The following is a 26,059-nucleotide window of genomic DNA, read 5'->3' as shown; positions in this document are numbered from 1 at the left end:
ATCTTGAATCACTTTAGCGCATAAGCAAAATACTCAAACAACTAATTTTATCCAAAGAGAAAAGGAATTCCACCATCATCACTTTTCTCCACAGTCTATTTATGCCAGTGTTGGAGGTCAAGGGCAATATTTAAGACACTGTGTTAATTTTAGGTACCTCATTCAGAGTAAAAATCTGGAGATCATTGTAATAGAAGCCTTAGCCAAATGCCACAGACAGTATCAGTTCATTATCATTATCCTGCCATTCTTTCTCTTCCTCATTTCATATTTTGTACTGCTTCTTGCCAATCATAATATATGGCTAGGGGTATGTAAATATTAATACAATTTGGAAACAGAAACAATTCCTCTTCTGGTGAAAAAAAGTAATGAGTGAATTCTAGGTGGTGCCAGAATGAAGGCAGTCTTGTTCTTCGAGGGAGGGTGTGTGTGCAGTGTATGCTCTGGCTTTCAGTCCTGGATCTGCTACTCTCTAGTTGTAGAACTGGGTTCAAGGCACTTCTGGGCCTGTTCCTTCATCTGTAAAATGGGCATGAGGTTTGTGGTGAATATTAAATGAATCTATATATATATAAAAGCCTAAGCAACTGTTACTACCCATCAACCAAACAACCGGTTGACCAAACGACCAGACATTATGATGTGCACTGACCACCAGGGGGCAGACACTCAATGCAGGAACTACCCCCTGGTGGTCAGTGCACTCACACAGCCAACCTCCCACAGCCAGCCAACCTCCTGCGGTCCCTCCTCCTGGCCAGCCAACATCCCGTGGTTCCTCCCCCAGCCAGCCAGCCCCGATTGGCCCCAATCGGGACTGGGCGAGATGGTCCCGATTGGCCCGATTGCTGGCCTGGCTGAGGGACCCCACCTGTGCATGAATTTGTGCACCGGGCCTCTAGTAGTTATATAAAGTGCTTTGAATAGTACCTGGCACATTGAGTGTTCTCCATAGTGTTTGCTATTATCTTTATTACATTCATTCAATGAACTAGTGGCCCAGTGTACGAATTCGTGCACATTGAAAGGAAATTAATTAGAAAAAATATTTTAATATCACTATTCACCCTTTCTCTATAATAGCAGTGTCAACCAAATTCACGATTAACAATGACAGATCAAAACACATGTGTGCGATTGGCGCCAGTGAGAGCTTTATATATATATATAAACTTGCTTAATTAGACCTGCTTTCTGATTTCTTGGCTATAAAGCAAGTCGTGTTCCTGGGCTGAAGAAACTCCAAGGAGGCTAGTTGCTAAGGAGAGGCAGCCAGGCATTACTATGTGACATCATTACCTGGCGCCACAGCCACTGTTTCTGGGCTGGGTTGGGTTGTGGGCCACATTTTGTGCCATGGGGTCTCAGCAGCATTAGCTGATATTTGGTGGGCTGTTGCTCCAGGGCCTATGTCCCACTTGGCAGAAGCTGAGTGTTGCTTTGTGGGTACCAGGTCCGTGGTGCCATTTCTCTGTAATGTGCATCACCACAGCTCCTGCATTGAGCATCTGCGCCCCTAGTGGTCAGTGCACATCATAGCGATTGGTCAGATGGTCAGACACTTAGCATACTAGCTTTTATATATATAGAGATAGATAGATAGATAGATAGATAGATAGATAGATAGATAGGTATATAGATATATAGATATAGATATGGCTTAAACACAATCTGACAGATACATTTTACACATCTTTACTTTTTAGCCATTTATACACTTCACATTTAAGTCATATAGTATTTTGAGATTACAAAGAGAATATATGATATAGCAGAAAATATTAAAGCTCAAGAGACTGTGATTTTAATTCTGACTCTTCTACCTGTAAACCTTGGAACAGTCACAACTTTTTGGGCCTGTCGTTCATAATCAGTGAATTGGGAGTGGTGCCTGGGAGTGAAGGTTGATAAGGCCAAAATGATAAGACCCTTCCTTGCCTAAAAGGCTATAATTCTATAAAAAAAATTATCAGAGCTTCTGGACTTCAAAGCACACTCATAGATATGCTCTCCTTTATCTTCACAGAATTTAAATAAGAGAAGTAGAATAAGTAATTTTTATTTCATTATTTTAAATTATAAAACAGAGCTTCTGCATGAGTGAATGAGATTCACCATGAGTACAGGTTAATTTTGTTGATTCTTTCTAACCTACATACATTTTTTAAATTTACCTTCATAGTCAGTCCATTCCCTTTCTATGTCCTTGCTTCTATTATGATCACCAGATTATTTATTCACTTGATTCTTAGATTCACTTGTTGGTAGATGCATGTTTGTTGTTCATAATTTGTATCTTTACCGTTTTCTTCTTCTTCCTCTTCTTAAAGGATACCTTTCAGCATTTCATTATCTTCATTATTGAAAGTATTACAGATATCCCCTTTTTACCCCCATGGGACCCTCTCCCAGGCCTTCACTATACCATTGTCTGGGTCCAAGGGTTATGCATATATACATATAAGTTATTTGGTTAATCTCTTCCTGTCCCCAACTTCATTCTGAGATTCGTCAGTCTGTTTCACATAAATTTTATGCCATCAGGAAGAGAAGCTGATATTGTTTCCTATAGCCTGCAATGGACCGTTGTAATGAATGGTAAGTAAATCATCCACAGATTATCTTGAGTGTGCCATCTGCTTACTGTTGGGATCCTAAGAACTACACAAGTAATTTGAAGCCTTGTTTATAATTAAGGGATAAGTAAAATACAGGTGAATAAGTTTATTAACTATTAAAACATAAATGAAAGGAAGGAAGTATTATATTAGCAATAAAAGCACTTTACTTAAAACCCCCCAAAATCACATATACCTTAAAAATGTTCATATAAAGTAAGCAGAACTGAAGATAAGCCTCAAGACAATTAGTTTTGTTATTTCTAGAAAAATTTTCAACAACTAATTTATTGTACTTTCAAGAAAACTAAGAGTAATGAAGAAGAAAAAAAGAAAAAGAACAAAAACGGAAGTGAAGAAGAGCTGCCCTGGCAGAACACTGAAGGAAAAGGTACAGTAGGGAATGATGGTAAAGAGAGGAGCAGAAAGTGTAGAACAGAAAGAAAAATAGTCTTGGGAAACAACACTTATTCCCAAATTGGCATCAGGATAAGCCCTTGCCATTGCAAAGTCGAGGGAGAGAGACAGGAAAGTGGAAAGAGACAGGAAAGAAAAAAAAAAGGGTAAGAAAAGACTTAGAAGTCAAAACATAGCACAGCATAAATGCAGTTTATTTTGCTTTTATTCTCTTTAAAAAGGGTAAAGGGAAGGCCAACTTACCCTCATATAACTGAGCGTATTGTGGGAACCCAGCAGCACGGAGCCAGTCACATGCTTCCTTTGCCTCAATTTCTGAAAAATACAAGAAGGGGAGAGTGAGTCAAAAGATCACACTAGCACTCTACTTTCTTAATCAAGGAGAAACTAGTGAGCACTGTATGTAAGTTATTTCAAAGCAACATTGTTCTCAGGTGTGTTGAAGTGGGCCTTCCCAGAAATGAGTGTAAAATGAGCAGGTATCACCAAGGTACTTGTTATTTGTCTATTAAGATGATCTTCAATGTTGATCCATAAGTATTTCGATAACAAAAATCTTCTGTAAAAATGATTACAGAATCCAAAGGCTGAGTTTCAGACAGAGAAAAACGTCTTCACTTATGCAGCAGGAAACCAGGGGAGTAGGGAGGAGAAAATAGTTCTTATGATACCTTTTTAAAATATATATTTTTTTAACTTTCAAAGATAAGGCTAAGAATATTTATGAACATTCCTTTATTCTTTTACTCTTGGGATAATTAAAGAAAGAATACAATTGGGTAGTCTAGGAAAGTGTATTTTCTCATGAAGAAAGGTATTACAAAAATCCAATGTATTATTATTTCTTTGATCTTCCAATGGCTTTAATTCCCTGTACCTTATAACATGATGTCCATTTACCAAGTACATTATAATGACTTCAGGCTGCAGAGTGCCGCTTATCCGGAATTGAGACTTGAGTTTCACAGGCCTATTAGAACCACAGAGGGCCAAACTCAAGAAGTTCATGTGTCCTCTGGGTGACCTTTTATGGTGTGGATGTACCAACAGCTTGGAGACCACCTGCTTGGAGATGCTGTGGAGATAGATGAGAGGAGTCTACGGTATGTGAACCAGGTCACTACTTGACCTTATGAATCCTGGATCATTTCCCAACCACAACTCTGTTAAAGAAATATGAGTGCAAGGGAAAAGAGGTTCATCTGTCAATAGTCCAGTTTCTCCAAAGGAAATTAAACAGTATATTATTACAGGCCCCTTACTTTGCTGTTGGGAAGGAACCTGATCAGGCCTTGCATTTGCATTTACTCTGATGTTCGTCCCCCCCCCACACACACACACACACACACAGTGAAAGCCCAAGTGTACAGGGAGTTTGGGGGACTACTGCACAAAAACGATCTATATGAATATCTGTGGCTATGAGCCTATATATCTACCCTGAAAGCTCAGTGCTGTGACGCATACTGTTTAATGTGACAGAGCTATCTGGTATGTTTTAGGGAAACAAACCAATGGCCAGATTTCGTATAAGCCCCTAAAGGAAGAGCAAAAACCAATAATCCTCCAACTGATCTGGTTGGACATGGACTGAGATCTGCCATTAAATTCAGGGGAAAAGAGCCTGTTGGTGGCTCTTGTCCCAGAATGCCTGCTTCTTTTGACATCCCCTAATCCACTGTTATTCTAGAGATTGACAGTTCCTAAATTTGGAGTGTTTTCCTTGACATAATTGCTACTAGCATACACCTAAAAGTACTTGTCCCTGCTATGTACACATCATTCAGAAATGCCCAGGGCACCAAGCTGGAAATAAAGACTTTGGGAAACATCTCTATCAGGAGGAGTGTCTCTGAGATCCACAAATGCAGTTCAAGACCTTCAGCTGAACTATTCTGTATTGGCTAAATTGGGGTTCCCTTCAGAAGATACAAAAGGCAACTACCTTATGGCTCAAAGTTCTATTTAGTACTCATTTGAGAGTCCTTCTATGAAGGCTTTCACTTGGAATATCACACAAGTATTTCATGGGGTAGTAGGAAATGCACGTTCTGACTATAATATGTAGAAAATAAGGTCAATTACTACTTAAAAATTTGCTTTCAAAATTTTTAAGCTTAAAATTTGCATTAGAGTTCAACATAGTATAATAATAATAAAGAAATATCTAATTTCTAGATGTTCCACTTAATTATGAGGCAGTAGATCTTAAAGAAGCACAGATTTCTGTATTTTCTACTTGAACTACATGAATAATATGCCTTTTTCTATTTTAAAAAATACATTTTTATTGATTTCAAAGAGGAAAGGAGAGGGAGAGAGAGATAGAAACATCAATGATGAGAGAGAATCATTGATTGGCTGCCTCCTGCACGTCCCCTACTGGGGATTGAGCCTGCAACCAAGGCATGTTCCCTTAACTGGAATCGAACCTTGGACCCTTCAGTTCAGAAGGCCAATGCTCTACCTACTGAGCCAAACCAGCTAGGGCTTCCCTTTTCTATTTTATTATAACTTTTACTACTATGGAAATACAGTGTTAAGCAGGAAAGTCCCAGAGAAACAGACCACAAAGAATAAATGGAGTAGAACTGGAAGTAAGGGGCTCTATAACATAAAAAGCTCAAAGAAGAATGGGAAGTGAACTTATAAAAAAGTGTAGACTCTGCCAGCCTAGGAAAGAGGTTGGGTGTGGCTCAGACACTGGAGAAAGAAGTACAATGAACTGGGGGAATGGTGGGCAGCAGAGGTCCCTACAGGAAAAACTTTCATAACTGAAGACTTGGGTTAGGTAGTGGAATAAGGCTCAGGCTAGCCTGGAAAATTTCATTTAAAGTCTCTCTAAATCTCTTTATTTTATTTTTTTATAAGAGCAACATAGATAATAAACTGAAATCCTACCCATACATAAAGGTAAATAATCAAATCTCAACCAGAACCCAACTGAATCAAACCCCAAACATGCTGATATTTTTAATGCGTAGGAATTTTGCTTTTCAATCTCAGTCAGATGACAACAAAAATTGTAATTTGTAAATAATAAATGAAAAGAAGCCACATCTCAGCCATGGCTTTGGCTCCTTACCGTCATTCCCCACATCCAACTCACTATTCTATTTCTGAAATGTCTCTCAACCGCATCAACCCCTCCCCCCCGACTCCAGCTATAGGCCACCTTGATCTATCAATTTAAGGGCAAAATGAACTCTTCTTTACTACCTGGAGACAAAGCAAACAAACAAAATAACCTGGCATAATTAACCACTACAAATTTGACTTTGTCTATTGAATTGACATGAAGAAAAAAAAAAGCCTTCACTTTTATTGATTCTGCATCTATTAAAACCTATTAGCCAAATGCTAATGTTTTCCCCAAGGCATATTACCCTTGCAGTGGCCAAAATGATTACAGAATAAAAAATAAACCATTATTGCCAGTGTCATTATTTCACAAATATCTACCTAATAAGAGTTCAATGACATTTGAGGCATGTATGAAAATCTTTTTTACTGTACTCTTCCTAGCCAGTATAATCTTATATAATCCTATATATAAAGAGGTAATATGCAAATTGACCATCATGCCCTCGCACAAGATGGCCACCCCCATGTGGTCACAAGATGGCCATGCTCATGTCGTCACAAGATGGCCACCACAAGATGGCCGGCAGGGGAGGGCAGTTGTGAGCAATCAGGCCAGCAGGGGAGGGCAGTTGGGGGTGAACAGGTCAGCAGGGGAGGGCAGATGGGGGTGACTGGGCCAGCAGGGGAGGGCAGTGGGGTGATCAAGCTGGCAGGGGAGCAGTTAGGCGTCAATCAGGCCAGCAGGGGAGTGGTTAGTGGGTGATCAGGTTGGCAGGCAGAAACAGGGGTAATTAGGCAGGCAGGCAGGTGAGCAGTTGAGAGCCAGCAGTCCTGGATTGTGAGAGGGATGTCTGACTGCCGATTTAGGCCCAATCTCTGGGATTGGGCCTAAACTGGCAGTCAGACATCCCCCGAGGGGTTCCAGATTGGAGAGGGTGCAGGCTGGGCTGAGGGACCCCCACACCCCCAGCGCACAAATTTCGTGCACCAGGATTCTAGTAAAAGCATAATATGCTAAGTGTCTGACCAATTGGTTGACTGTTTGGTCAACCGCTCGGCCAGTTGCTATGACGCACACTAACCACCAGGGAGCAGATGCTCTGACCAGTAGGTTAGCTTGCTGCTGGGGTCGGCTGATCAGGACTGGGCGAGAGGGCCAGACACACCCTGGAGCCCTCCCACAGTCCCTCACTGGCCGGCCAGCCCCCATCGGCCCCAATCGGGACTGGCCAAAATGCCCCAAAGGGCTGAGGGACCCCACCTGTGCACGAATTCGTGCACTGGACCTCTAGTATTATATAATAGCTTTAAGGGTCATTACAATCACATTTTCACAGTTTCATTTTTTCCTGCACTTGCCACCCATACTTGACCCTATAGCTCCAGGGTTATAAGGAAAAACATCAACCTACAGCAAGTTCCCCCATGAAAACCTAAATATGGGGTGGAACCAGAGAATGTCCTAGGACAGACCTCTGTGAAGATTATTGCAGTATGTTATGGGAGAAAATGCAATCTGCCTGGCTTAGTATCATGATCAAATTTCAATAAAATTTTTGTAATTATTATATACTAGAGGCCTGGTGCATGAAAATTCATGCACTGGAGGGGGAGGTCCCTCAGCCTGGCCTGCCCCTTCTCACAGTCCAGGAACCCTCAGGGGCAGGAGGCAACCCAGTAATCAGGGGAAGGCAACGCCTCCATCATATCTCTGCTGCTGCCACTGCTGGGAGTGCAAGCCCTGGCCAGCCCTGGTTACCTGAGCCTCGGGCCAGCCCCGGGTGGCTGGGCAGCTACCATCTGAGGCTTGCCTACACCTTGGGCTGGCCCTGGGCAGTGGCCACCTCCATCTGTGGCTTGCCTGAGCCTCAGGCAGTGGGGGGTACAGGAGGACCCGAAGCCCCTGGTGGGGCTGAGGGGACTCCGGCAGCAGGCATGTAGAGCAGCCGGCCCCGGTTGAGGAATGGAGGATACTCTCAATGACATGAGTTATAACTTCCAATTTGTTGGACACCACAGTCAGGCTTCAACTTCGGGGGAGGAAGAGTGGGATGGGCAGCTCGTTTGAGGACCCTGGTTGAATTGTCAGTCAGTGGGGGTTACAGTAGGACCTGAGACCCCCAGCGGGGGACTATGGCAGCAGGCGTGCGGAGCAGCCGGCCCCAGCCCCGCTGTGGGTGCCGCCATCTTGTGACAGTGTGATGGTCAATTTGCATATTACCTCTTTATTATGTAGGATAAAAATCATTTCCTTTTTACTCTGGAAGGTATCTATTTTTGCTTGTCCAACATCTTTCCCCACTTCTTCAGATAACAGAACTCTCTACCTTAAGAACCTTTTCTATGTGGTTTAAGTGGGGCTGGCACCCCTCTTTGTCCCAACCACATTCCTTGGTCACCACCACCCACACAGGGATGATGTGCTTCTTAAGAGTACCACATTCCCCTTAGTCTAAGAAGACCAAAGAACTTTGGTATCTTAAGTCAACAGTTGTTTGGGGGCTGAAATCAACTGCTGGAAAATGTGGACATCAAGCTTTTTTTATTGGTGCTTGATCTGTACAACAACCCCCCCAAACAAACAAACAAACAAAAAAAAACTTCTTCACTGAATAAATCCAGAACATGGTTTTGTGCTAGGCATAATCTGCCAGGTATTTGTAATTCTATTTGAAGGAAAGTTACTTGCTTTGCCTCAGTTGTACATGCTTAGAGCATGATGTGATCTCTGTCCACACAGAGTGGGGTGGGGCTGTCTCACTGGCTGCCCAACAAAGTGCACAGCAATGGGCATGACGTTAAAGTCACTGCAGAAATTAACCATGGCCTGCAATGTGGTCTTAAAAAGTATTATCATGTTTCTTAATTATACATGCTCAGAGGTGAAAACACACAAAAAAATACAGAAAGGTACAATTAAAGAAAAAAAGTCAACTCTTGTCCCATTACTAACACATAATTCAATGTATTATTTGTCAAAATGGTAATACAGTAACATCTTTGGGCTATGAATTTTTCACATTGATGTTTATTTTTTAAATTCATTTTTGAAACAGCCAATTATATTTCACTGCTGGGAGGTTATACCATCAAAGCAAGACAAAACAGTTCAGTAGGACTGCACCAGTGAAGACTGAGCATGGAGAAGGCTGGAAGTCAATATGAATGAAAAGAGATTTACAAGCTGTGTCTTTAAAGAAATATCGGCCTGGTGGGTGTGGTCCAGTGGTTTAGTGTTGACCTGTGAACCAGGAGGTCATGGTTTGATTCCTAGTCAAGGCAGGTGTGCCCAGGTTGTGGGATCTCCACCCCACCTAGGCAGTTGATCAATGATTCTCTCTCATCATTGATGTTTCTATCTCTCTCTCTCTCTCTCCCTTCCTCTATGAAGTCAGTAAAAAATAAAAAATATATATATAAAAGAAATATCATGTAGTGCGTTTGGATACAGTCAGGTGGACAAGGCTCCAGAGGGCTCAGTCAAGTAAGGAATTATATTGAGTTCAGAAAATTTGTGTCCCAGGTTTACAGGTCTCCTCTCATGTTACAGTCTCATTGAATTTTCAATCTGGTGTTTCTAGAGTGCTCAGGAATAGTGTGTTCACCCAGCTAAGCATTTTAAGTACATTCTGGTTTACATTAATCTCGGCATAGCAAATTCCCGTAGCTAACCCAAAGAAATATTATTCTTTCTAAATAATGAAAAATTTAAATTTGGGTCACACTAAATTTTATTACCATCAGAAAACTAGCTGGCTAGAAGGAACCTGGTTTACTGTGGATAGTTTATAAAATTATTACATACAGGCATATATGTTTATGTTGTCCTTACAAATCTCCTGCAATTCAATGGACAATTTGGCTGCAATTTAAGTAGATCTTCTTTCTTAAATGCTCATTAAAAATACTCAAGAAGAAAAGACATCGTGGATCTCCATGTGACTTGAAAAAGCAGGTTTGAGAAGAGTGTTTTGTTGTTTCATTTAAACTGGATAACACGGTGGGCACCCTGTTTCTGAAAGATTATGGTGACTTAACCACCACAACTTGTCTGCAATGAATGCAATTATCACTATTAAAGTATATCACAGGTATTAACATTTCAACAGGCTCACAGTAGCTGGCTTAGGATGATTTCTATTGCTGAGTTAACTTCATTAGCAACGTACTACTTAAGATGAATGACTCCTTTGTTTTTAGATGGAATTTCTCAAGTGAATTCCCTATGTATCAAAAGAAGGTGTATCTATTTGGCAGTACACAAGGCCAGTTTTGTTAGTCAATGCCAGAGTATCCATCCTGTCTATATATGGATCTGAATAACAAATATCATATAGACCCACATACCACCACAATCCTTCTCCCTGGAGCATTTTATAACCTTAATCACAGGTGCAGGATGAAACATCAAGTTTTGTAGTAGCAACAAACTTTGATTTAGATCCCATGTCATGGCATCAGGCTACATTTCTTTGCACTCTTTATATACATAATAGGTTTATTACAATGTAAAAGGTCTGAATAATTCTTAAATGTATACCAAATATAATTTTTTTCTAATGTGTATGACATTTTCCTTGTATGGCATTTAAGTTACTAATAGAGTAAAATTCAGGTTATTTAGGATAAATTTAAGATTATTAACCACTGAATATTCAGGGAAAAATTAAACACTTATTTCAGCTTTCCATAACTTAAGGCAACTTTTTCCTTGATGTGTAGCAAAATATCTTGCTGTCAGCTGATATACAGTGTGGTTGGGAAAATCCTTACATAAAGATGATAAGGACTGCTTATCTATTTAAAAAGTGACTTTCCCAACCATACTAAAAGTGTAATTTATATAAAATTTATTATTTATGTAAAAATTTTAGCCAAAACCGGTTTGGCTCAGTGGATAGAGCGTCAGCCTGCGGACTGAAAGGTCCCAGGTTCGATTCCGGTCAAGGGCATGTACCTGCGTTGCGGGCACATCCCCCGTAGGAGATGTGCAGGAGGCAGCTGATCGATGTTTCTCTCTCATCGATGTTTCTAACTCTCTATCTCTCTCCCTTCCTCTCTGTAAAAAATCAATAAAATATATATTTAAAAAAAAATTTTACACATATTAAAAGTGCTTTATATATGTTATAGTATTTAACATATAAAACATATACAACCTTTAATTTATTTATTAATGTATTTAATTATAAAATTTATAATAAAAACATATATACACACAAACACATTTTATTCCTTATATAGTCCCAATGATTCCCTGTTCTTTCCAGTTGCCATGTAATTTGCAGTTTTCCTCCAACTGGGAAGCATATACCTCCAATCCCATTGATCTGCTTGGCCAGGTGCCCAACTTTGGCCAATGAAATGTGAGCAGAAATAATATATGCTGGTTTCAAGCAAAACTCTGCAAGTGCCATCACCTAGCTCTGCCAGCTCTCCTGCTCTTTTTGCTTTACCACAAGGTTAGCATGTCTCATATAGAGGCTACTCCTTCAGCCTGGGCCCCAAATGATGGCACAGGGGAAAAAATCACAGCAGTCAAGATGCTGACATGTGATGTGATCAAGAAATAATTTTTTGTTGTTTAATGTCACTATAACTTGGAAGACAATTTGTGACAGTGCCATAATAGGGCATAAGCTAATTTAACACAGCTTCTAACCATTCATTCTGTAGATGAAGCACACATAAGGAACTATGGACCTTGATTTCAACTTGAAACTATTACTGAATACCCATTAATATGTCACAGGAATGAACACAATTATTCCTAGGAATAATTTCTGCCTGGAATTCTGATGCCCTGCCCATAGTGCATGGCCTATATGAATTTGAAAAGTGTAAACAACCTTTCACATTCATCTTTCATAAGCATGTGTGAGTGTGTACAAGCACATTCACAATCTCAATCTCTCAATCTCTCTCTCTCTCTCTCTCTCTCTCTCTCTCTCTCTCTCTCTCTCTCTCTGTCACACACACACACACACACACACACACACCACAGAAAGTCAAATGTTCAGTTGCAACTGAACCTGAACGTTCTTCAGTTTATATATATATTTCTTCATGCTCATATTCCTACTAATATTTAAAAATTATAAAAAGTATACCTCTCAATCTCAAAGAAAAAGAAAGCAGAAAATATATGCTCTATCAGCTAAATAGTTTCTGACCAGACTGTTTTGATTCAAGTTTTCCATGAGGCAGAGTAGCTCTTTATTCTCCTCTTTCATTTGGTACAGATTGTTCCCACCAGGCACTTGTGGTATTTCTCAGGGAGACTGCGTGTACACACAAGCACATGAACATCCCCAGTTTTTGAAGTTGTGCCCACGGTTGACCACTAAAGTCCAAGAGATCCCCCAGGTGGAGTCAGTTAAGCAACTAAAATGCAATATAGGGGAACAGAGAGTGGATTCAGATGATTAGAAAGAGGGTCATAATTTGCAAGCATTGACTAGAGTGCCTCCATGTTGACCCACCAAGACAATGAAGTGTTAAATAACCTTTCTTGGGATAAGAATGTGAGATTCTGGAAATGGTCTGTCTCTAACTCAGTTTCTTTGGCATCTCTTGGAAAGATGGAGAATAAGAGTGCATGATAGTTGACTTGAAGTTGGCTTCTCAGCAGAAGCTCTAGCCTCCACAGGTCAGCCAAACTGCCAGTATTAGAAGGTCCCTTGCTTATTCACTCTCTACCATGCCAATGATTTCTTGCCGGGGGAAGAGCAACTACTTGGGACAAGTTCCACCACCACTAGAAAGTCAGCTTTCTTGGTTTTATAAAGGTACTCTTCTATCCTATATTGCTTTAAAACTTTCAGTTTTTAAATGTTAAAATTAGGCATGTCTTTAAGAAATCAAACCACTTCTATATATACTTCCAGCCATAGCTGAACTAACCCAATTCTTTTATAGCTTTGGATACTCCAATTACTCCAGAAGTTTTCATGATAACCAGGAGATAATGTACCACTCAGGACTAAGAAGAAGCACAGAATCTGACAATGTAAAATAACTCCAAGGATCCTCTTCCAGTCTTTCACTCCTTGTGGGACTGACAGGGCAAGATATACATCACCAAAGTTTCTGACTCCCAACTCAAGGCGTTGTGAATTTAACTTCTCAGCAACTGTAATCCCTGGATTAGTTAGGTCAAGTGTTTGCTTAAATCAATCCCAAGAAAAGATGAGCACAACTCAAATATAATTTTACTAGAGGCCCAGTGCACAGATTCATGCACTGGTGAGGTCCCTCAGTCTGGCCTGCACCCTCTTGTAATCTGGGACTCCTTGGGGGATATTGGAGAGCTGATTTTGGCCATATCTCTACAGGCCAGGCTGAGGGACCCCACCGATGCACGAATCCGTGCACTGGGTCTCTAGTACATATATAAGATCTTTGGTTAATCTCTTCCCGCCCTCCCCCCTGTCCCCTTCCCTCTAAGATTCATCAGTCTGTTCCATATTTCCATGCCTGTGTGTTATCTGCCTCCTGGTGGTAAGTGTGCATCATAGCTACCAGCTGAATGGTCGAATGGTCAAATAGTCACTTAGGCTTTTATATATATATACTAGAGGCCCGGTGTACAAAAATGTGTGCACTGGCGGGGGGGGGGGGTGCTGTCCCTCAGCCCCACTTGTGCCCTCTCACAGTCTGGGACCCCTCGGTAGATAACGACCTGCTGGCTTAGGCCCGCTCCCGGGTGGCAGAGGGCAGGCCCAATCCCTAGGTGCAGCCCCTGGTTGGACTCAGAGCAGGGCCGATTGGGGAATTGGGGCTCTGCCCCCTGTCATGCACAGAGCAGGGCCGATCAGGAGGTTGTGATGCCACCTCAGTCACGCTCAGAGTAGGGCCGATTGGGGGTGTGGGCACGCTCCCCTGTCACACTTAGGGCAGGGCTGATGGGGAGGTTGCGGCTCCACCCCGTCACACACAGAGCAGGGCCGATCAGGGGGTTGGGGCACCTTCCCCTGTCACAAACAGAGCAGAGCGGATAGGGAGGTTGTGGCCCCGCCCCCTGTCACACACAGAGTCACAGGGCAATCAGGGGGTTTGGGCACTGCCCCCTATCACGCTGCTCCAGGGGCCAGGAGGCTTTGCTGCTCCACTGATCCTGGTGCTGGGAGGCATATTACCCTTTTACTATATAGGATAGAGACCTAGTGCACGGGTGAGGGCTGGCTGGTTTGCCCTGAAATGTGTCCTGGGTCAGGGGGGGGGTCCCCCCTGGGGGGCCTGGCCAGCCTGGGTGAGGGGCTGAGGGCCGTTTTCAGGCTGGGGAGTGACTGAAGCTCCTCCCAACCTCTCCTTTTTTCCTTTTTTTAATTCTGGGATTTATTTACCTTCTATGGCTGTCACTGGAGCTGAGAGCCTGCTTTAGCTCAGACCTCAGCTGCTGAAAGCAGGTTTCTGGGCTTTGTTTACTTTCTGTATTTGAAACTTTGTTGCGATTCCAGCTCTGAGATCCCGGCTGACTGAAAGCAGGTTTCTAGGGTTTTGTTTTTCTTCTATATTTGTAACAATGTTTCTTAGAGAGCAGCTCAGAGCCCAGCAGCGGCAGGCGGGGAAGTTGGCTTCCTCCGTCACTGGAGCAAGCAAGCCTCCTGTTTGCGTCAGTAGCCTGGCTGTCAGCCGCCATCGTGGTTGGCAGTTAATTTGCATAAGGATATGCTGATTAGCCAATGGGAAGGGTGTTGAAGGTATGGCTAATCACCATATTTCTCTTTTATTAGATAGGATTATCTGACTATATCTAAAAACTTCATAGTGTACGTTGTGTGTGTGTGCACGCACTTTATTTTTAAACTAGAGACCCAGTGCACAAATTCGTGCACAGGTGGGGTCCAGTTGGCCCGGCCCCAATTGGGGTGGATCGGGGCTGGGCCTATTGGGAGGAGGAGATGGCAGGAAGTTGGATGGCCAGGCCCTGCACCCAATTGGGTAATGGAGCTGATTGGGAGTGGGGCTGACTGTGGGAAGGGGCTGTGGGTGGTGGGCTGGCCCCACCCCTGAATGGTGTGGGGCTAATCGGGGACAGAGCTGCCTGGGGGGTGGGGCCATGGGCTGATCGGGGTGTTGGGGGTTGATCGGGGATGGGGTTGGCTCTGGGGAGGGGCTGTGTGCAGTGGGCCAGCTAGCCCCACCTCTCAATGGTGTGGGGGGGCTTATCGGGGGCCAGTGGCCTGGGGAAGGGGCCATGGGTGGGGCCTCTCTTCCTAATGTTTCAAGTACAAATAAACACGATGTCTTTGATTCAAATCTTGGCTCTCCTAATTGTGTGACCTTAAGCATTTACTTTCTTCTAAATCCCAGTTTTTTCAAATATAAGAGAGGAGTAATTCATAGAACAGACATGAAAATAAAGATAGACGATCCATGTTAAATTGTTAACACTGAGCCTGGCATGGACTAAGTTCTCAATAAATAATAATCTTTAGTTGATCCATCCAACTGTGGGTGGGGGAGGGGCTGTGAGAAGTTGGCGGCCAGCCCCACCCCCAATTCATGTGGGGGGGACTGATCAGGAGTGGGGCCAGCCAGGGGGAGGGGCTGTGGGCTGATCAGGATAGAGGGGGCCAATCAGGGGTAAGGCTGGCTCGGGGTAGGGGCTGCAGGAGTTTGGCTGGCCAGCCTTACCCCCAGATCAGGCCCGTTTGCTGGCCACAGTTTGGAAAAAAGAAACAAACTACTACTTTATTAAGCCACAGGGACACATGGATGGATCTTGGAAACAAGTTGGAAAACAAAAGGATAAAATAAAAAGGCAAGCAAAAAAAGAACACATACAGTATGACTCCATTCGGGGCTTATCGGGGGCCAGTGGCCTGGGGAAGGGGCCATGGGTGGTTGGCCAGCTGGCCCTGCACCTGATTGGAGTGGGGGTGCCAATTGGGGGAGGAGCTGGCTTGGGGAAGGGGCTGCAGGTAGAATGGGTGGTGGGGGCCCATCGGGGTGGGGCCAACCGGAGGGAGGGGCCACAGGTAGTTGATTGGCCAGCTCTGCCCCTGATTGGTGAGGGGGTCTCGAACTGGGGTGGGGTTGGGTGAGGGGGAGGGGCTGCAGGAGGTTGGCTGGCGGGCCCCGCCCCCTATTGGGGTATGGGGGGCAATCAGGGGAGGGGCTGGCTGGGGGAGAGGGGCTGTGGGCCAATCGGGGTGGGGCTGGTGGGGGCAATGCGGGGGTGGGGCGGGTGGGGAGTAGGGGCTGCAGGAGTTTGGCTGGCCAGCCTTACCCCCAGATCAGGCCAGTTCGCTGGCCACAGTAGGCATCATAGTGACCGGTCATTCCAGTCATTACGGCGTTCCTGTCACTGGCTTTTATATAGATATGTATTAGGAGCAAATACTTACTGGGAATTTTTTAATGTGCCAGTTTTCTGGATGCTTTCCATCTGTCTCACTGGCACTACTTCTTTGAATGATTTTCTAAACACACATCAATCATCCCAAATAGTAAGAACCATATCCAAGAAATAAGTCTGTATTAAGTTTTCAGCTCTTGTTTCATTTTTCTCCATATCTTTTAAGGCCAAAGTCTGCTGAATTTAGAGGTTAACTCTCTAAATACTGATATTTTTATTTTGTAATTAATTAATAAGCAGTATCATTATATATCCCTTGTAGAAAACAAATTAAAATGAGTTCAGGTAGTTGAAATAGCTTTACCTGATTTGTGGTAGAAAGAGATTAAGCTCCCAGCTGAAGAGGTGAGAATTTAACTGGCATATTAGCACCCTCTTTTTCATAAGACACTGAAATATGTCAGTGAATTGTGTCATACTGTGATCTAACCACATGACACACTGATATTAAAATCAATTGAGGCTTCTCATAAATGCATCCCAAATATAATCAAATAGTTTTATAAAAGTCATATAAAGTATACAAATATTTTAAAAGTTTAAAACACAAAAGTTTTTAAATCTCTGAATAGTTCAATTTATAGAGTTAGTGACTTCTAATTTTAAAGAATTATTTAGACCATAATAATCCTATATAATAAAAGGCTAATATGCAAAACTGTCCCCTCGACCAGGAGTTCGACTGGGAGTTCAACCAGGGGGCGGGGCAGGGCTGGCCGGTCAACACCCTTGGCTCCTCCCCCTGGCCAGACCCACCCCTGATTGCCCCCCACCCTGATCAGGGGTGGGGCCAGCCAGCCAACCTCCTGCATCCCTTCCCCCAGCCAGCCTGGTCCAATAGGCCCCCATCGATCAGGGCGGGCCGGCCAGCCAGGCCCCACTCATACATGAATTCATGCACCAGGGCTCTAGTTGTTGTCATAAAATCTTAGATGTTAGTCTTTAAATGTTAAGTGTATGTGCATAGTAGGAAATGGCAGGAATATGTGTCATGTAAACACATAGCTGCTTCTAAATGGAGTTTCAGGTTACTTTGCCTTATACAATATGAATGTAGTTACCTGACCAGCTTTGGGCATATACCAATTTTTATCAACATAGTGAATATTAAAGACTTGACTAATATGTTTGCCTAAATTCTCACTAAAGTCAGGTATAAAATAATCATTTCCCCTAAGAACAGAGACAAAAATGACAAAATTTCCTCTTACATGAAATCTAAAGCTAAGATTTGAAAGATCCACACATACGCACAAAAACCAGTGCAAAATATACTATAAAAGGAAAGAACACAAATCAACTTAGCAAATTTGAAAGTGTTATGAAGGATCCTTTAATTACTAAAGCACCAGCAAACTGGAGGTTTTTCATGATACTATTATCCGATAACATTGACCTCTTGCCCTACTCAGGCCGGCACATTGTAAGAACCACCTCTGGGGCAGGCTAAGCACAGAAAGCCTGGGGCTTTAGCTGCATTCAAGGCAGGTGGCCAGATATGTGAGAAGACTCGAGTAATGACACTACACTTATTTATTTTTTAAAAAATCAAATAAAAATAATTTTAATTTTCTGATACCCTATAATAAGAAAGGAGAAGGGAAAATTTGCTGTAATTCTATAACCTACCAATTAACATTTTGTTGGTATAGTCTCTAATTCTTTTTTTATGAAGCTGTGTGTGTGTGTATCTAGGCTAAGTATACTATTTTACATAATCTTTAAATGAAATTGTAATCATTTTCACTTGACAATGCATTTTGAACCTCTTTCCATGCCAACAGATGTTGTTCTCAAACATTCTAGATGGATGAATAACATTCCTATTGCTATTACTTTAAAAAGCATCCTGTTTTATCAATTCAGGCTTTCATAATTATGGGCTAAAATAATAAGTCCAGTTCTCTGGAGGATTTAATTGTAAATATAAAGAATTTTTCCAGAACGTGCATACTGTTGAATGTATTTCAGGGAGTACTTCTGGGTAGACATTTCTCATGTTATTTTACATTCTGGATTAAGACAAATTTCATATGGTTTTAATTTCTATTCTCAGCATACTTCAAAAGGAAATTCTAAGTGGAAGTTTATGCATACACCAGAACTATGTTTAAATGATGCTACAGGGATATCTTAAACAAACATAAGTCAGGAAGTTGAAAGTTACGGGAGTCTATGTGACTTCTCAAATCTTTAAATAAGTAAAAGCAAATGTGACCAAATTTCTAAAACTAGCAAATTCACCAAGAATGCATCTCTTTAGAAAACAAAACAAAAAACAGTTTTATTTTTGTGCAGGGTTAATGTTATTGCTTTAAAGGGGAGTTTAAAATGAAGATACAGGGGGGTAATGGGGGGGTGAGGACACATATGTAATACCTTAATCAATCAAGAAATTAAAAAAAAATAAAATGAAGATACATTCTAATTTAATTTTGCTCTTAACTAATGGCTTACCTATTACTCAAACAAAACTCACATTTCTTCTCTTATTGGATATTAATACTTAGTTTTTAGGAAAATATTTAAAAATTCTCACCCAAAGATTTATTTTTATTGATTTAAAAAATATATATTTATTGATTTCAGAGAGGAAGGGAGAGGGAGAGAGATAGAAACATCAATGATTAGAGAAAATCACTGATTGGCTGCCCCCCACTGGGGATTGAGCCTGCAACCTGGGCATGTGCCCTTGATTGGAATCGAACCTGGGACCCTTCAGTCCACAGGCTGATACTCTATCCATTGAGCCAAACCGGCTAGGGCTGTTTTTATTGATTTTAGAGAGAGTGGAAAGGAGAAAGAAAAATATCAATGTGAGAGAGAAACAATGATTGGTTGCCTCCTATATGCATCCTGACCAAGCATCAGACCTGCAACCTAGTTATGTGTCTTGATCAGGAATCGAACCAGCAACCTTTTGATGCACAGGATGATACTCCAACCAACTGAACCACCCAGCCAGGACTAACTTACACACCTTTAAAGAAAGATCATGTGGTCTAGAATTTATTTGAACTATGGGCTTGATACTTAGTTTTATAAATTAACTTTTTAAAAAAAGTCAGTTTGTTTGGGAGATGTTCCTTTATATGAGGGCATAAGAAGGCTAACTGGACAAGATAGATAGCACTGCATAAAGTTGATAGAAGCAAGGACCGAGTGCCAATCCTGGCTTCACCTGTCATTACCTCATAATCTTAGATAAATTAACTTCAGCATATCTTAGTTTCCTTATCTATAAAATGGGAATAAACAAAAGTGTCTACCTCAGAGCACTGTTGTAAGGTTGAGATGAGTTATTGACTGTAAAGTGATTAGAGAAGTACCTGGGGCATGGCATTTGTTACTATTACTTCAGTGGGGCTTATTGTTACTTCCCATAATAGCAAGTAGTGGTTCTGATGGTCTCTGGTTCTCTCCACTCAGTTCTCCTTCATTTGGCCTTCAAAAGTAAAAGACATTTGTCCAGACATCTGTTGAGTGCCCACTATGTGAAAAGCCTATTGGAGGATGCATGACTGTGGGTGACTGGGTCCTACCCTGAAGGTCCCTAAGTCAACCAGGGAAGACAAAGACACATCCAGGCATCACTACAATCCAAGAAAGTAAAAGCCTTCTGTCGCAGGACAAAATACTCCAGCGATCAGAACAAGAAGGGACATTTTGGAAAAGGTGACCAGAATAAGCTTAGAAGGTGAGGTGAAATTTGAGCTAGAAGATGTTTAGCTAACTGGTTCTTCCTGCAGCAATGTCCCTTCTGCTTTCCCACTGGGCTGGCATTCTTGAGCATTTGGGTCCTTCCTAAAGTGGATGCTTATCCTTCTCCATCTGTGCCTGCAGGAGTACCTTGGGGCCAAATGCCACTCATCCCTTTAACCCAAATTCTTATGAGAGGAATCTCACAGACAATTCATTTTTTTAATTTTTTTTGCATTCTAGAAGATCTCCTTATACTCTTTCAGCTAAATAATACTGTATCATAGGAAGTCATGCTTCACACAATACAATGCTATTTAACAAGATATAATGAGAGTAAAAAATGAAATATGTCACTGCAGAAAATGGCAAGAGGGTCTCCACAGGCTGTTACTTTTAGGATATGAACATTAGGTTAGGGAAGACAGTCTTGCAATGACAGTTTACAATGTGCTGCCAGTTAATAAGTAAACTGTTAGCATGATATGTGGGAATCTCAAAGGCAAATGTGTTTAAATATTACCAAACACATTAGAAGCTTGGGAAAGAAATCTGTATCAGACATGCAGGTGCATTAAGGGAATTTCCTTCAGAAGATTATTTTTCCATGTTATGAGAAAAAAATGAACAAATAAATAAATTCTGAGCAAGGAATATGGGCTTCTTGTGGAGTAATGACTGGGAGAAGTTGGGGATTAATGTAGAGCTCAAGTTCAATGGCCTCAATGGGTCATGAATCTCCCAGACAGATTTCCTGTCAGGTCATTCCCACTATTAAAAACATCCTAGGTGTGTATTCAGGGATCTGCTTTGTGAAGAGGCAACTAGGGAAGTAATTCAAATACTTCAAAGCCTTTACATTTAAAAGCAAATAAATATTTTGCTTTTATGCTTAAAATAATTATAATAAATATTTCATGCCTGCTCACATTATACCTAATGTTGAACAGAAAATTTAGAAAGCAGTCCTCTTTGAATCTTTTTCCCCAAAATAAGGAACAAAATAAGGGACACAGACATTTATTTATTTATTAAAAATTGAGGTGAAGTCTGTCTTGCTTAGAATAAGGCATGAAGCAGTGGTTCTTAACCTGTTGATTTTAGATAAAACTCAGAAGACTGGAAACTCTTTGTAATCAAATATTGTTATGTAGGAACTTTATTTGCTGAGCCTACATAGCTTTTATCAAATTCTCTGATTTACATATTCTTCCTTTAAGGTACTCACATGTAGCCCAAGAAGGAAAAAGCTTTATGCACCTTGTCACTTTAAAGGGGGCCAACTCTCCCATGTGAGCTATTTTATTTTTAATTTTGGGACTTAGAGATATGAATTATTTTTTTCTCTGTCACACACACACACACACACACACAAACACACAAATGTATATAGGTGAACATACATTCTGTAAACATATAAACAAAACTGCAAGCATCCTTAAATAAATAATTGAGATTTTGTATCTTTTTAAATTATGACTTTGCAGGCAGGTATACATCACCAGATTGGAAAACAGATTGCATCTTTGCGTGTCCAGTTCTTAGTCTGAAGCAAATTAATGTTGACTAAAAAACTATATTAAAAGGAAAATATTGGGAGATCAAAGATGGCTGCCAATGGGACAGCAGGCTGCAAGATAGTATGTGAGTGAGAGAATGAAAGGAGAGTCCATGGACATGTGGGGAGTGTCTGTATTTGTGAGGAAGGGACAGCTATATTCCAGGGGACTATTGGGGACTGGTGGACCGCCCCACGCCCCTGCCCCCTGACCAGGCAGTTTCTACTGCAGCTGAAATATATCCCAGAGCAGCTGGCTCTCCTGCAGAGGCTGCACCATCTTAAAGGGGAGACTGGCTGTGATCGGGAGACTGACTGTGATTAGAACCCCAGCCTTACCTTCAACCTGGGAGACTTCGGATACCTCCCAGGATCTTACAACCACAATGCCCAGGGAACAGCTACCTCAGCTGTGAACCCACAAATGCTGGAACTCCAGCCTCCCCAGCCATGGGCACCTGGGAAGTCTGCTCGGGGGGAGACAAAATGGCACAGAAAACATGGACAGGTTCCATGGCTTCTCACAGAGCAGACAGAAAGAATAGCTGAATCAAACAGCAACCACCCGGAACTGGTGAATTAAACACAGCTGGTGAAGCAATCCGCAGACAGAAAGGTCAGATATCGCCTAGAGAAAGTCAATGCAGGAGAGAGAAAGCTACAAAACCAGAAATTCTGAGAAGAGCGATCATGGGGAGACAAAGAAACAGCACGCATATAAAAGAAAAAGAGAAATCACCAGAAAAGGAAGTAAATGAAATGGAAGCAAGCAATATGACAGAGAAAGAATTCAGAGAAATGATCATAAGGTCGCTGACAAGGATGGAAGACAAATTCAACAATATGTGTAAGAACCAAGAGGAAATGAAGAAGAACCAAGAAGAAATGAAAAATGATATAGCTGAAATAAAGAACTCAACAGAAAGCATCAACAGTAGACTAAGAGAAGTGGAGTACCACATCAGTGAGCTGGAAGACAAGGTAGGAAAAAATACCCAAGCAGAGCAGCCTCTAGAAAAAAAACAACTTAAGAAATAAGGGGAGAGCCTAAGGGTACTTTGGGACAACACAAAAAAACATGTGCATAATAAGGGTGCAAGAAGGAGAGGAAACTGAGCAAGGAATAGAAAACCTGTTTGATGAAATAATGACATAAAACTTCCCTGATATCGGGAAGAAAAAACTCACACAAATCCAAGAAGCTCACAGAGTCCCAAACAAAGATGAACCTCAAAGATCGACAAAAGACACATTATAATTAAATTGGCAATGACAAAGTAAGAATCTTCAAGGCTGCCAGAGAGAGACAGAAAGTTAAAGAATCCGCCATCAGACTAGCGACGGATTTCTCAATAGAAGCACATCAGGCAAGAAGGGAATGGACTGAAATATACAAAGTGATGCAAAGCAAGGGACTGAATCCAAGGATACTACACCCAGCAAGGCTATCAGTCAAAATTGAAGGTGAAATCAGGAGCAACGCAGACAAAAATGGGCTAAGGGAGTTTATTACCACCAAATCAGCAATGCAAGAAATGCTAAAGGGTGTGCTATAAAAAGAAGAAATATAAAGGGAAGAAGGGACACAGGCATAAAGTAAAAAAATGGTGACAAACAAGTACCTATTTAATCTAATAAAAGAGACACATGCAAATTGACTGTAACTTTGCTACACCCAAGCCATGCCCACAGCCAATCAGAGCGACTATATGCAAATTAACCCAACCAAGATGGCGGTCGGCAGCCACAGAGCTGGAGCAAGCAGGAGGCCAAGCTTCCCACCTTCCCTGGCCAGCTGTGGCCTCCGCTGAAGGCAACAGTTTCAATTATAGAAGATAAATAACTCCCAGATACCTGCTTCCAGCCAGCCTCCACTGGGAGCTTGGGTGGCTGGGTGCTGCTCACCCAGGCTGGCCAGGCACCCCAGCGGGGACCCCCACCCTGAAGGGGCTGTGGCCAGCCTGGAAACAGCCATCAGCCCATCACCCAGGCTGGCCAGGCACCCTGGGGGGCCCCCACCCTGAAGGTGCTTTGGCCAGCCTGCAAACAGCCATCAGCCCCTCACCCAGGCTGGCCACATCCTCATGGGGTGAGGGTCCCTGTTGGGGCTCTTGGCCAGCCTGCAGACAGCCATCAGCCCCTCACCCAGGCTAGCCACAGCCTCAAGGGGTGAGGGTCCCTGCTGGGGGGCTTGACCAGTTTGAAACAGCCCTCCGCTCCTCACCCAGGCTGACCAGGCACCCCAGTAGGGACCCCATCCTGAAGGAGCTGTGGGCAGCCTGCAAACAGCCCTCAGCCCCTCACCCAGGCTGGCCAGGCACCCCAGCGGGACCCCCACCCTAAAGGGTCTGTGGCCATCCTGCAAACAAACATCAGCCCTTCACCCAGGCTGACCAGGCACCCCAAGGGAGACCCCCACCCTTAAGTGGCTGTGGCCAGCTTGCAAACAGCCATCAGCCCTCACCCAGGCTGGCCAGGCACCCCAGGGGTGACCCCCCCGAAGGGGCTATAGCCAGCCTGCAAACAGCCATCAGCCCCTCACCCAGTCTGGCCAGGCATCCCGCAGGAGCTTCCCCCTGGTGGTCAGTGCGCTCCCACAGGTGGAGCTCTGCTCAGCCACAAGCCAGGCTGATGGCTGCCAGCACAGCGGTGGTGGCGAGAGCCTCTCCCGCCTCCTCAGCAGCACTAAGGATCTGACTGCAGCTTAGTCCTGGTCCCCGCTGGCAAGTGGACATACCCTGAGGGCTTTTGGGCTGCCAGAGGGATGTCTTTCTGCCATCTTAGGCCTGTTCCCCCCAGGGAGTGGGTCTAAACCATCAGGTGAACATCCCCCGAGGGGTCCCAGACTGTGAGAGAGCACAGACTGGCCTAAGGGACCCCCCCGAGGGCACACATTTTTGTGCACCGAGCCTCTAGTCAATAATAACTTTGAATGTAAATGGATTAAATGCCCCAATCAAAAGACATAGGATACCTCAGTGGATAAGAAAACATGACCCATATATCTGCTGTCTACAGGAAACCCACCTCAGAATAAAGGACTCACACAGACTGACGGTGAAGGGATGGAAAAATGTTTTTCAGGTGAATAGAAATGAAAAAAAAAGCTGGGGTAGCAATACTTATATCTGAAAAATTAGACCTCAATGTGAAGGCCATAACAAGAGATAAGGAAGGACACTTCATAATACTAAATAGAGCAATTCAACAAGAAGATATAACTCTTGTAAACATATATGCACCCAATACAGGAGCACCCAAATACATAAAACAACTTCTGGAGGATATCAAGGGAGAGATTTACAGCAATACAGTCATAGTAGGGGACTTTAATACCCCACTAACACCACTGGACAAATCCACTAAACAAAAAAATCAGCAAAGAAACATCAATCTTAAATGACTCACTAGATCAGATAGAATTAATTGACATCTTCAGAACATTCCACCCCAAAGCCACATAATATACATTCTTTTCAAGTGCACATGGGCAATTTTCAAAGATAGACCACATATTGGTACACAGGCAAAGTCTCTTCAAATTCAAGAAGATAGAAATCATATGAAGCATTTTCTCAAATCACAATGGCATAAAACTAGAAATCAACTACAATTAACAATAACAAAAAATCAAACACCTGGAGGGTAAATAGCATGCTATTAAACAATCATTGGGTTACCTAAGACAGTGGTTGGCAAACCACGGCTCGCAAACCACATTCAGCTCTTTGGCCCCTTGAGTGTGGCTCTTCCACAAAATACCACATGCGGGCAAGCACGTACAGTGCGATTGAAACTTTGTGACCCATGCACAGAAGTCGGTTTTCGGCCTGGGTTAGTCTATTTTAAAGAAGTGGCGTTAGAAGAAGTGGGGGGTGTCGGTCGGTCAGGCAACAGGAGATGCGGCACAGGCGGGCCATGGGAAACATAGCGTGGGGGAGGTACATTGTTTTGAGGTACATTCACTGAGGTCAACCCCTTCCAACTCTCCCATCCACACTCGTCTACCTGTAATAAGTATACAAGACGAGTGTGGATGGGAGAGTTGGAAAGGGTCGACCTCAGCGAATGTACCTCAATCAGATTGAGAATGTTTTTAGCAAAGGCCAGCTTAGGAGTACCCTAATTAAATTAATAACAATGTACCTACCTATATAGTTTAAGTTTAAAAAATTTGGCTCTCAAAAGAAATTTCAATCGTTGTACTGTTGATATTTGGCTCTGTTGACTAATGAGTTTGCTGACCACTGACCTAAGAGATCAAAGAAGAAATAAAAAGCATCATGGAAACAAATAACAATGAAAATTCAACAATCT

The 26,059-nt window shown here is 42.6% G+C and overlaps 1 protein-coding gene across 1 annotated transcript in view; it reads right to left on the bottom strand.

The window, feature by feature from the left end:
- Positions 1-26,059, bottom strand: part of STARD13 (StAR related lipid transfer domain containing 13) — a 220,626-nt gene that overhangs the window by 88,823 nt on the left and 105,744 nt on the right. The window contains exon 2 of the mRNA XM_006773040.2: positions 3,282-3,353. Coding sequence (XP_006773103.1) covers positions 3,282-3,353 — 72 coding nt within the window. The remainder of the gene's footprint in view (positions 1-3,281; positions 3,354-26,059) is intronic.

Source organism: Myotis davidii, unplaced genomic scaffold (assembly GCF_000327345.1).
Source record: "Myotis davidii unplaced genomic scaffold, ASM32734v1 scaffold66, whole genome shotgun sequence".
NCBI classification, from domain to species: domain Eukaryota; kingdom Metazoa; phylum Chordata; class Mammalia; order Chiroptera; family Vespertilionidae; genus Myotis; species Myotis davidii.
Note: the sequence above shows the minus strand (reverse complement) of the source record. Positions and strands in the feature narration are given on the sequence as shown.